This window comes from Elaeis guineensis, chromosome 8 (genome assembly GCF_000442705.2).
Source record: "Elaeis guineensis isolate ETL-2024a chromosome 8, EG11, whole genome shotgun sequence".
Lineage (NCBI taxonomy): Eukaryota > Viridiplantae > Streptophyta > Magnoliopsida > Arecales > Arecaceae > Elaeis > Elaeis guineensis.
The window spans coordinates 1539242-1552173 of record NC_026000.2 but is presented as its reverse complement, the minus strand read 5'-3'; the positions used below and the strand labels follow the sequence as shown (position 1 = coordinate 1552173).

The 12932-nt window shown below is 37.2% G+C and overlaps 2 protein-coding genes across 2 annotated transcripts; one reads left to right on the top strand and one right to left on the bottom strand.

Moving 5' to 3' along the window:
• The first annotated feature begins 1054 nt into the window (after positions 1 to 1054).
• LOC105050837 (prefoldin subunit 1) lies at positions 1055 to 6176 on the top strand. The gene is made up of 6 exons (XM_010931017.3): positions 1055 to 1209; positions 1376 to 1429; positions 3623 to 3728; positions 5560 to 5566; positions 5689 to 5773; positions 5866 to 6176. The coding sequence occupies exons 1-6, from the start codon at positions 1186 to 1188 to the stop codon at positions 5977 to 5979; spliced, it is 390 nt and encodes a 129-aa protein (XP_010929319.1). The 5' UTR covers positions 1055 to 1185; the 3' UTR covers positions 5980 to 6176.
• A 3437-nt stretch (positions 6177 to 9613) lies between these two features.
• LOC105049346 (nucleotide-sugar uncharacterized transporter 2) lies at positions 9614 to 12884 on the bottom strand. The gene is made up of 7 exons (XM_010928970.4): positions 12661 to 12884; positions 11377 to 11528; positions 11079 to 11287; positions 10903 to 10996; positions 10641 to 10807; positions 10376 to 10546; positions 9614 to 10214 (listed from the first exon to the last, which is right to left on the bottom strand). Exons 1-7 carry the CDS (start codon positions 12815 to 12817, stop codon positions 9929 to 9931), a joined length of 1236 nt encoding a protein of 411 aa, XP_010927272.2. The 5' UTR covers positions 12818 to 12884; the 3' UTR covers positions 9614 to 9928.
• Positions 12885 to 12932: the final 48 nt, after the last annotated feature.

Genomic DNA, 12932 nt, shown 5'->3' with positions numbered 1-12932 from the left:
ATTTATATTTATTAAAAAAAATAAATATGAATTTAGATAGACAACTATTCGATCTATATCCAAATATCCAAATTTACATACAATCCTATATAATTTGATATAGTACTTATTAATTTTTTAAAAAAATATATAATTATATAAATATATTATTAACTTAATTTATTATCTATTCAATAGTATCATTGGCTCTATAATCATAAAATTTAATTATCTAAGCTATATCTATTACTATATCCATATTTGCGGTATCTGTATCTGTTTAAAATAAATATGGATATAAATTTTTGTATCTGAATAATATTCATATTCATATTTGTATTCGTCAAACAAAGCAAATATGTATATGGATATGTTGGTATCCGATCCGATTTTAGTTCTACTCCTAATCCACTTATTAAACAACAGTCTTTTCTTGAGAAATTCTTTGTACACCGTCTGCGATGTAGAAATTCCGACGTAAAGCATACCACCTCATCCGATTGAATCACATAGCCACCACTGTCTAATGCACATTTAATATCCATTTAATATTTATAGTTCTATATTTTCATTTAAAATTTTGGATGACGAAAATACTCTTTGCTTTTCTTAAAAATTATGAAATCCTATGCTAATATTATGGCATCCTGCTTTCAAATTATGACTTTATATCATAATTATTTAACAAAATTTCAAAAAAAAGAAGGATATAAATTATAACTTTTTATCATTTTTTTAATAACATATTATGAAAAAATTATGATATTTTATGAAAAAAATCATAATTTCAACGTAAAATATCGTAACATCGAAATAGGATATCATAATTTTTTTTAAAAAAAATTATCATTCAAAATTAAAAAAAATAAAATAAAAAATATTAAATATATATTAAAAATTAATAATTATGTGATTCAATAAAATAAAATAGTATGCTCTGCATCGATTTTATATGGGCCGTGTACAAAGAATTTCCTGCCTTTTCTTATCCATGTCAGCTCAATCAGGCCGAATTTGTCTACTAGGCGTCCAGCCTGTAGTTTGGCCGCCTCTGGGCCCAGCAATTTTAAAAGCCCGTCTCCACTGTACCAAGTTCGGCTTGGGCGTCGATCTGCACTCAGTTCTCCGTCGCCCTCTTTCTTTCCACCCTCGACCTAAAGTTAGGGTTCGAGTTCGAGTTCGCAATCTCACCAGAAAATCTCGAGCATGGCGGACGAAGCAAACCGCACGGTAATCAAAAGATCTCATCCCTCCTACCTCGCTGTAGGTCCCTTTTCTTTTTCGATCAATTGGAAGTCCCTCTTCGTTTTCCCTTTAATTTCTCTTGGATTATACTCCTTTAATTAACGTAGATTGTTGCTATGATAGAGTTCTTCTAAGCAAGATTTGTTGGCAGGCTTTCGTTGAGCTCCAGGGCCGCATGATAGAGACCACAGGAAAGCTGAAGCAGGTATGATCCTCTCCGATTTCTTGATTCCTTTTACTGTTGCGAGCTTCTTCTCTCAACGAATGAAAGACTTCCTTTTTAAGTAATAATCTGATAGTGTGTCGAGATGGGCGAGTTGGTTTCTTTTTTGCTAATGTTTCGTTTGAAATTCTAAGAACAGGGAGTAATGTGTACTCTTTCGAATGCTTGAGGCGGCCTTGTTTGATTAGATATTTCCGACGGGAATACTGTGGCTTGCTAATACTTGTCCTGTTCTCTGTCTCTCAACATTTTAGCTGCCAATCAATACATATGCTTGTTATATTTGTTATGATCCATCACACACAGTGTTCTTTGCTGAAACCAACGTACTCGTCTGATTTGGAATAAGAGTGACTAGAAACCGTGACCATCCTGGATAGACAGAGATCTGAGTGGGAACGGGAACTGTAGCCCTCTCTCCAAAATCATGCACTGGGAAATGTCGATTATAACATTCGTTGTCATGCCATGCATATATGACCCAGTCCACATTAACATTGCTCTCTTTTTTGATTGCTTTTGTTGTAATAATTACTCAAGCCTGTTGTGTCAATTAGTCATTGCCTGTGCTTCATGCTGCAAGTAATTGAAATCCATGAGACTTTCCTACCATCTCCTTTTCTAATATTGGAAAACAAGTTTGCCTTTTGAGTTAATCAGTAGATCCTTATTGCTATTGAAATAAAAGCTGTCAAAGTCTACTGATTTGATTTATTAAACTGCCATACAATCAGTATTTTGTCTGCGTGTTGTAACTCCAAACGGTAGAGGTAAATAATAACTGAGGCAAATCTCAAAATGCAGATGTTAGTTCTTCTTCTTATTTTTAGGTGTACGGATGTTACTTCAATTATCCTTGCAGATTATTGATGGGGGCCGTTTTAGTACCTGCACAACATGGACAGCATACTGAAACAACTATTATTGAATAACTAGGATTTCAATGTCTAATATAAATTTCATGAGTGCCTCACAAGAATAAAAGTTCAATTATCTGGATGAACCAGTTATGTTGATCCTCTTTGTTGAGTAGTTAACTTAGAATTTGATTCTACGCTGCATTTTAGTTGGTCATTCCCCAATGCATTCTTTTGCCATGCCAACAACTTGATCATACATCTGTCATGAATTTACAGTGGAATTAGGATTATATGGGAATAACTGAAATGCTCGTTGATTCCATTTAGAAGGAAACAAGTATTGGAAATATGGATTTATGACACGTATGGTGCCTAACTGAAAATATACCATTTGAAGGCTTATTTTTATGTTTTTCCCAGATTAATTGTGCTAAATGCTTTTTAACTAAAGTTGAGAGAACAAGCCCTTGAGACCAATGACTTTTTAGCTTAACCATAGGTTTGGGCAATTGTATTTATAGAAATGGAAATGTGAGAACTTACTCTTTAATCAATTTAGATGAAAAGGTTGTCTCTGTAAAAATAAAGTTTGCAAAACTAGTGCTGGGAAGTCAGTGAAAAGAGAGGGAAAAAAAAATAAATGAGGAATACCGGGCAGGATAAGAGTTCCCTATGGATGAATTTCTTATGGTCTACTAGTAACTTGAAATCTTTTGAGAGAGCTGAGGTCAATCTTCAAACAGTCTTTTCTTTAAATCAATTTCAATGCTTCTTTCATTGATCTCACGTTACTAGCTCCGCACATAGAGTTACCAAGTCCTCATTTTGTTTGAGATATTTTCTTTCTTTTTATTTCCATGTATGGAACAAGAAATAAAAAAAGGTGGGTACCTACTAACAAGGGAAAGATTATCAAGAAAATGGATTCTTAAGCAAACTACTAATTTTTGAGCTGGACCATGTCTATTTGGGTTTATTTATCTCAAATATAACAAAAGGTAGACATGCCTCAAATTTAGTAACGATGCATTACAAAAATTCTTTGTTTTTCCATTTTCTTCCCTTCATTTTCTCTTTGTTGTGTTACATGGACTCAGGTATGAATGTGGGGTTTGTGTACCCAAACCCATAATCATGTTGTTTGTGGGTACTTATTGATGAATTGAAGGGTCTGATGATAAAAGTTTGTATGTGCTTGCTTTACATTAAAAGGGAAGTTGATCATCCAGGTCTAAGCAAGTTGTTGCATGTAAAATGATCATATTTACACTTACATTGTTTAACTTGTGCTTTTTAAGTCTCTTTCACCTTTCAGGTGCAGAATCAGATGCGTGCTAAGGAAGGCGAGAAAAAGCGTGCTTATCTAACACTGGAGGAACTTCGGCAGTTACCAGACGATACAAACACATATAAGTCTATTGGTATGAAAAGAGTATTTAATTCTTATCGAAGTGTCTGTCTGGCATCCACGATCTCTTTTTACACATCGCGCTAACCTAGTAATACCTTTACTACCTTTTCTTATAGATGTCGCTTGCAAAGCAAAGGTCCACAAAAGCATCTTTTCATGCGCACTTAGAGACCATTTATTCTATCTATGAATATCAAAACCTCATTGTGCTTATGATAATTCCCAATCATGGTTGACCATTGGTGGTGCCATTTATCGGTTTTCCATGCCTGAGCCATCTAAAGTGGTGTTAAGCATAAAATGCTGCATGCCATTACTAGTATTGCTAGTTGCTGTATTCAGTGCAAGAGCAACAATAGGAAAATGATGAAACAGTTGTCGGCTGAACATTATGTGAACCTTCTTTTAGGATTTGGAGTGCTATGAGGGGATCCAGTGGGTAGTTATTGTTTCATCAATGAGCACATTGATCTTTAACTTCCTCAATTGCTCTAACACCTGGTATATAAATTCAAGTTTTCTTTATAGTATATCAACCTTATTGTAAAACTATGACCTCATTTAAACTGCAGTTTCTGATAGAAAATTTTTTTCTTAGTGAGAATTGAAGCATTATGAACAACATCTTAACTGTATCATGTAAGCGGCCTTCATGGATGAGAGTTCCACCAGACAGCCCTTGTATCAAAGAGGTGAAAACAAATTGATTGCATACTGTTGACAGTGTGTATGAGAGTATCATCAAATGCCAGATGGCCATGCAGCTCTTCAGTTTGATACCTTTATCCTCCATCTATTACATATATTGTTGCATTGTTGAGATGGGGGCCTCTTGTTTGATCTGTCTGTTATATGACAACCGAGCACAAGTACCAAGGATCATGGCCTTTCTAATCCACTGGTCTTTGCAAACTAGTTGATTGATCATCACATTAATTAGTGCTAATCATCGTCAACAAGCTGGATATGAGCTTCAAAATCAACTTGATTGGTGTCTTCATTAGTATGAACTATGATGGCTCTATCCTTTTTTCATTTGACTGCTAAATGATTCCACATGCTTTATGGCCTTGCTTGATAAGGGGACTTTATGTTAATATGACCTCTCTATCCTTGCCCAGGTTCAAGATCTGGAAAGGAGAAAGCCATGCACATCACCTTGTTTAAACCCTTCAGAGGATTTGATCTGGTTAGGAAACTAAAAAAGGGTTAAGACAAATCTGACGACAACCATTTGAACACTAAACCATTTAGGACTTAATTCAGCTTTGAGAGGACTTGAACACATGTGACTTATAAGAGCTCTTAATGTATCTCCTTTACCTAATTTTTCTAATTCCCGAAGGGCCCACTGATATTGGCATTAGAACTTTCTCATAAAACTTAACCTTGGAACCTTGGTGATTTGTCCAATTGTTGTATACGAACAATTTTGGGAAGGCTGGCATGAATATTAGCACATATAATGCTTGGTTTAAAATCAAAATTTTGTATTAGTAAGTTAATGTATGAAAGAAGAAACGTCAAAATGTTCATACATCCTTATGTAATGGTCGATAGTTATAGAGCAGGGATGAATCAATGCACACAATGTCCACATGCAGTAACCTGCGTGTTCACATTGGTTAAAATACTGCAGTTACTTTCTAGAGGATGGGAATACAAGTAAGACAAAGTTCCATCTCCTTAGTTGGGCATTGTTGGCAGACAGGACCAGTCCATTTATTTCTTTGCGTAACCAAATCAATGAAATAGTAGCATAGATAACATAAGTTTGTTGATAATTACCGCACAACAATGCTTTCCATTTAATGTTTGATGATTTTCTTGTTATTTTGCAGGCAAAGTGTGAGTGCTGATGAACCAGAAGCTCTTCTTATCTGGCTAAAGTTTCCTCGCTTTGTGATGCAGTCGTAGATTAATAAGAATTTTCTTAGCAGTATTCATCTATTTCTCTTAATGATGTCCAGGTTTGTTTTGGAGCCAAAATTGCTCTTGTTGAATGAGCAAGAACAGAAGTTCAAGGATAGTGAAACAGCTATCTCCTCTTTGCAGGTTTGTTTCTCCCTTTCCTGTCAGTTTTCGTTCCAAGAACCCCCCAAAAAAAGGTTGAAAAATATAAGATCTGCTGTGTTATTTGTAAGCAGACATCCAAGGAGTACTTAGAGAAGCAGTTGGCAGAGGTGGAGAACAACCTCCGAGAATTACTACAACAAGATCCTGGTCTTGCACGACAGATAATGTCAATGACTGTGATGTAATTCTGCCCTCGCAGAAATTAACTGGATGAATTATGTATCCAACTAGTTTTTGTTCAAAGTCCTTTTTTTTTTTTTTAATGCTAAATTATCCAGAGAGAAATTGTTGTTTTGCTTTAACATTATACTCTGTTCATGTAATCAGGCCGACTATATTTTACCTGCTCCTGGAAGAATCTCAAGTTTCATGGTTCTGGGTAGCGTGGGTGAAATATCTTTCTCCCTGTGCTAACATATAGATCAAAAGTACAAAGCCGAGTATCTGATGATTGCCCTTGTTGCATGCATCGCCTTTTTCTAAGTAAAACTAATTGACAATGATGAATATTCATTCATTAATTGTTATGGGAGATTGAAACCAATGGAAAGCATAAAAATAAACATTGCTACGTGGTAGGAGTGCGTGTATGATTGAGTGGATTGTTGTGATGAATGCATGTCATGTTACTTGTAGTTGCAATAAAAATCTAAGATGAACGTTCCAACAATCGTTCTAAGCTTCTACCGTTTAAGTGGCCATGTAACTTTGAACTTGAAGAATGGAGACTTAGGAAATGGAGAAATACTTTGTGCACCACAGTCCGCAGGCTGTGCAGCACCGCACACACTGTTCACGGCTCCCGTGTGAAGTTAGCAAAAAAAAAAATTTTTTTCGCACGCTGCGTCCGGCCCCGCATGTGAGCGAATCATTGCACGGGTGGTGCGTGTGAGCTGCACTGCCTGTGCATAAAATATTTTTTAAAAAAATAATATTTTGTAAGCCCAACTGACTTGTGTTATGATAGCTTGATCTAGGTTATTTAGTTCACAATTGAATTAGAATGGATTGAAATGAGAATCAAAATGATCATATCTTCTAAAGTATTTGATTTATGATCGAAATAAAAATTTGAATTCTTAAGGGAGCTATGATTGTATCGTAAGGGGGTTTGGGTCACGCTCATTCCGTCCCAGAATTAAAATCTTAATAGAACTCAACTAAATTATTGGAATGAGAGCCGTCTATTTTAGATTCCAACTCTTCCAACCAAATACCTAGAGATTGTTTGCTTGTGATTGGAATCAAAATAATTATATCTCTCAAAGCATTTGGTTCGTGATATTGAAATCGGAATGAAGATTTGAATCTTTGAGAGAGAGTCGGGATTTAGTTTTAGAAGAATTGAATTATTTCTATTCTATCTCAGAAAAATCAGGCTTTCTTCAAATAAATGGTTGGAATGGAAGTCATTCATTTCTCTCCCCAACAAACACCTCCTAATATGATGAGCTTGATAGATGAATAACAAGACATCTTACCTCTCAAGGCTTTTTTTTTTTTTTTGATCTATTTAAATGGTTGGACTAGAAACCTATGGGATTCATGATCCAACCACCAAAAATACAGAATTATAAGCTAGACTAGATCTATTTTACAATTATCTAGGATCACTATTTGAGTGGACTGATCTAAAATCCCATAGGAAGAAAAAAAAATCTCAATAGATAATTTTTCTCCCTATGGGATTCGGATCGACCCACAATGATCCTGGATAGCTGTAAAACAGGTCTAGCTTCTGGTGTTTGGACCATGAATCTCATAAAAGATTAGATCCAACATTTGAGAGAGGCCCTTCTCATTTTTTTCGTAAAAAAAAAAAAATCTCCCTTATAAGTGTTTATCATTTGGGAGTCTCATCCTTCGAGATATTTGAAGGTCAACTTCGACGGCAGTATACGGTATGAACAAGGTGAGGCTGATTTCGTGATCTATGATCATGACTTTAGGTTGATTATTGCTGGGGAAAATCATCTCTTTCTATCCACGATTCTTAAGACTGAGCTGTGTGCTGCTTAGCTGGGATTTTACATATCAGACAAATCATGGAGACCGACCATCCTATCATTGAAGACGACTTAGCTGTAGTAGTGATTTGGATTCAGGATTGTACCCATGATGATCACGCTTATCCTTTTTGAAGGATGTATTTATGTTATTATCTAGTTATCGAATATGTATTTCTGGATATATTTAACGGAAGATGAATACTGCAGCCCATTGTACGCCTGTCTTTGTCGTGGACCATTCCAGAGGGTCTCTTTGGGTGAGGGAGAGATAGGGTCTCTTTGGGTAGAGGAGGTATAATCCCGGAACTTTTTAGACATATTTTGCTTTCGGTATCTTTTGCTTATATTCATATTAAAATTATTTGAATGCACTGATGTTATTTAAAAAAAAAAAAAAAAATCTCCTCGGGCGAATCCTGTGCTCTCCCGCTATCTTTTCCCAACAGACTCACTGGATGGCCCTGATTGCGGCAACATCACAAAATTATGTCATCATCGATGAGTATAATAAAGGTTGGGGGAGAGAGAAAATTATGGCTGTTCGTAGTTATATGACAGCCACTATTTACTTCACAAAAAATAATGACAACGCTAGTTGCTAAAAGAAAAAGATACAGCCATTATCTTTCATGAGAGCCCCTGACGGAGAAAATGACAAGGTAAGAAACTCTCCTGGCCCCTCGCTCCTTCCCATGTTTATTTTTTTCCCCCACCAATTTTACTCTCCAGATCAGAAAGTTACATGCACCGGTGATGCCGACATGCATTCGTCACGAGCTTCGTTCAAAAAACAGAACGCATGGCATGCGTGAAGCCAGAGAAAAGGAGCGATCGGCCGGGCGAAGAATGAGAAATACTTGGGGGGAGATTACATGAAGTAGGTGGTAGTTACAACCGTAGCGTAAGTGGGGTCCATTATAGAGAGGGATAATTAAAACACAAACCTCGTTATTTTGTTTAATAATTTATAACTAGGACAGAAAGAAATCCGCCCAAAATCATGGTGAGGGTAGGTTCGAGTCTAGATCACAGGTATTCAACCTCCAATCAATTCATTGGCTGAACCAGTAGGCACTTTCAAACCCCGCACAATCTCAAATTGAAAAAAAAAAAAAAAAAAAAAAAAAGCAATTATAGCATCAAAAAGGGACAGATTAATGTAATAGAAAGTCTAATAACCATGGAATTATGATCATAAGCATAATGACAGAAGCATCTTATCTCTGATACAGGAATGACCAGGCGACGTGGTGTAATCAGCAAAAACAGGACTCCAGCAATTTTTCACCGTCCACAACTCACCTTTCTATTATTCCCTTCCATTTTGTAATGCTTGCATCTCCCACAACTCTCAGAGCAGCTGACATGATGTGCCAGATGTTTCCTTTTCACCTAACTAAGCATACTGAAAAGCGTGAACATGAAGATTTGTGGTGGTACACAGAGAGAGATGATGCCTAGTCATAAATGATGGAGTGGGGGCACCGTAGCAAAGACACTTAATTAAAACGTATGCTTGCGTATGACTGCAGACATACCATGTTAATACACTTAAAAAAAGGAATTTGAAATAAATGCCAAAGGCGACACACAACCGGAAATAATCATTAGTATGATAACACGTAGGAAGCAGCTTTTAACTGAAAAAGATCACCAGTACAATCTTGCAAGCAACTGGAATAACTGCTTATGAGCAACAGGCACCATTCATATTCAAAATAATGCAATTCTCTAACCCACCACAAAACATGACAGATGGTCATATTTTTTTCATCATTCTGTTAAGAAATGAAGCAAGAATAAAATCACATATAGATGGGAAACGTATGGGTTTTAATTGAAGTAGTTCTCTTCTTGGAAGAGAACTTGAAAGTTAATTTTGTATGTCTACAATATACATTTGTGGCCATACAAACTACATAGTTATATACAATTCTATCAAACTGTGGCTCCCCAGACTGAAAGTGAAATTGTCAGAAAGGAGAGAGACAGTTGAAAAAGCAAGTGAAAACTTGAACGGGTTGGAGCCTATTCTTCATTGCCTACTTTTCATATAATCCTAACTTCTTCACTCTATATGGATCCACAAGCTAGAATATGCATTCCCTGGGGTTGAATCTGCCCCTTAGACGGTTTCAGTGGTACAATTTTCTCCATGGGGATTGCTACCTTCCTTGCTAAGCTTAGATGTTCTTGAAGAAAATGATGCTTGTCGAAGAGCTGCCTTAGCTGCTTGCGATTGAGAACCTAACATGTTGAGGTACGTGTACAAGGCCATCCCTGCAAGAGCTGTGATAGCTCCGCAGATACTTGACATACCTGGATTGGAATTGAAAAGAAGGTACCCTCCAAGAAGGATGACACATGTTTTGAACTGTCCAAGAACAACATGAGAAGTTGCAGATGTTGCCCTGTGACAAATAAGCAAGAGACAAATCCTTTCAGGATCAGGAAATGTTAAACTGCCACCTATGCCGATCAAATAGCTGTCGTCCCAGCTAAACAACTTCAACAAGTCTTCCAAATGGGAACAAGCATCTTATAGAAATATCCTCAGACAAAAACTCCTTACCCTAGTGCCAACGCCCCAGACCATTGAAGCAAAAAACCAAAGATGGCTGACATGAGAATAGCTGATGTATTGGAAAAGTTCCAATGAAAGGAGAGAACACCAGGGGGATCGAGCCAAGGCATCAAGGCAACCAAAAAGAAAAGCGTGATTGGCGTCGTCTTCCACATTAAACTGATGGATGGCCTATCATTAGTCAAGGATGCATGGATGCTAGCTAAAGTAATGATATAAATGTAGAGGAGTTCCACATCAGAAGACTACGTACGCTAAGGCAGTCCAGTTATACTGCTGCTGTAGATTGGACCATAGAATCTTATTAATTGCACTGGGTATAATCCATGCTAATGCTATACAAGCACCAAAGAAGTGGAATTCAAGGTCAGTAACTGTCGCAACAGCAACACCGATGGATACTATGGTTAGCGCTATCACCTGCAACATCCAGAGAAACATACATCACAACCAATACCAATTGAAACTAACCTCATTCATGAAACCATAAATCTTAACATCATGAGTTGTGTTACCTTCTGGTAAGAAACCGTCTTCCTAAAAATCATAAACTCGGCTAGAACAATTGTCGGGGTAACAGCAATCTTAGCCATCTGATAGAATCCCACACTGAAGAGCAAACAGTTTTGAAGCCTCACTCACTAATTTAAAATTTCATAAAGCTTTAGTAGCCAGACATGCTTCATATTACCTATTATACTTCAAGCTAACATTAGCAAGGCCATTAGATAGGGACATGACAATGCCCAGGGCTAGCAGAGAAGAAAATGGGGTCGACTTGGCAGGAGGTGGGGCTGGAAGCAGTGAGAAGGCATTCAAGACAGCCATTAAACCCCAGCTCAAGATATAGTGAATAAAGGTGAGAAAGATTGGATAATTGAAGCCCACTCTCCCAAGAACCTGAAGACAAAATCAAAATTGCGGACTTGCGATTTTTGAATGACCAAGCATAAGACATAAAAACTGAGAGATAGTAGAGGAAAGCCCACCAATTTGTTCATCATAATTATACCAACAGAAACCAGGAAATTGAAAGACAAGGCAACCGTCGGACCACAAATTCGTTGCTGCAAACGCTTGGCACCCTCAGACGTGCGTAGCTCACTAAAAAGGGAAGCACGCAGATCCTCAAGAGCTCTACCTGATTTTACAGAGAAAAACAGGAAATACTTTGATCGACAGAATCAAAAGAAAAGGCAAAAGAGGGAAAAATTACACTAGAGCCTTCTAATCTTTTCCTCAACAGGCCAGTTTGACGTGTAGTCACATAACAGTCAAATTCTGTACCAGTGAAACAAAGCAAACAATAATCTAATACTAAATGCTTGCAAGTGGAGGTATAGTGATGTTAGACTCTATAAAAATTGAAGTAAATCCTCTATGCATGAGTGGTTTAAGTTCTAAAACGTCGAAGGATTTTTTGACAATTAGTGCGGTTTCATGTTATTACAACCCTTTTTTTTGTTGCAAATTCTCAAAAATAGAAAAAGAAACGGACAATGAGCAGCAGACATGAAAATCTGATCCCTCCGCCTTCTAGAGTTAAAATCATTTGCCTGATAAATCTCAATTCAAGTAAAAAGCACGAAAAAACTCCTACTAAGTAGTTACAGCTCGATCCATTAGAAGAGAAATGCAATAATAATTTCTAAATAAATCTACTGATTATGAACAGTATTTATCTGAAATAAAACTCCACCTTGTTCCCTGTGTTCACCTCAATCAAAACGACGTAAGATTTCATACATTTAACCCCAAAAAAAACTCTGCTATACTCTTTCCGAAGCGAAAAGAAAAGGTTTCTGATTCCAATTCTTAACGAAAGTAACGATTCCCCTTCCCTTGCAAATTCTTTGGTCTTAAAGAGTGGGAAATAGACGGTAGGCACCAAAAACAAAGCATCAAACCCCTTCATTTCTCAAGTAAAAAAATCGCGCCTTTCTAGAATTCTTCTATACATAACGGGAAAGTGAATAGAGCCCGATCATATTTCACCAAAACGTAGCCAATAAATTGAATCAGACGGATCATAATCATCAACCAAAGGTCCAAAAACGATTTTTTTTAAGGAAAAAATAAAAATAAAACGCAGAACACCAAATGCGGCCATGAAACTAACTAAAGAGTGGAAGGCATCCAATTGGCCCAAATCAAGAACCTCAGAAGAACCTAAACCCAAGAAAAGAGCCTAAAGCCCATGGAAACAACCATATTTTTTTTATTGTTGTTTTTGGGGGGAGAGAGAGAGAGAAGGGGAGGCGGCAGGGAGAGACCTCTTTCGCCGGCGTCGCTGTCCTTGCGCTTCAGGAACTTCCTCGCATCCTTCTTCAAGAAGAAGCTCATCACCTTCCGGCCGCAAAGCATCCTCCCGAAACCTCCTTCAAAACACTCTCCACACTGCATTGAGTCAAAGTGCAGAGGAGAGGCCATGAAACACTCGATGCAGAAACAGGCAAAAAGTGTAGGGACTAGAGAGTAGTACCAAGGGAGTTGAGCGGAGGAGAGAGGGTGGGCCAGTAACGGCCTGCACGCGGTGAGGTGATCC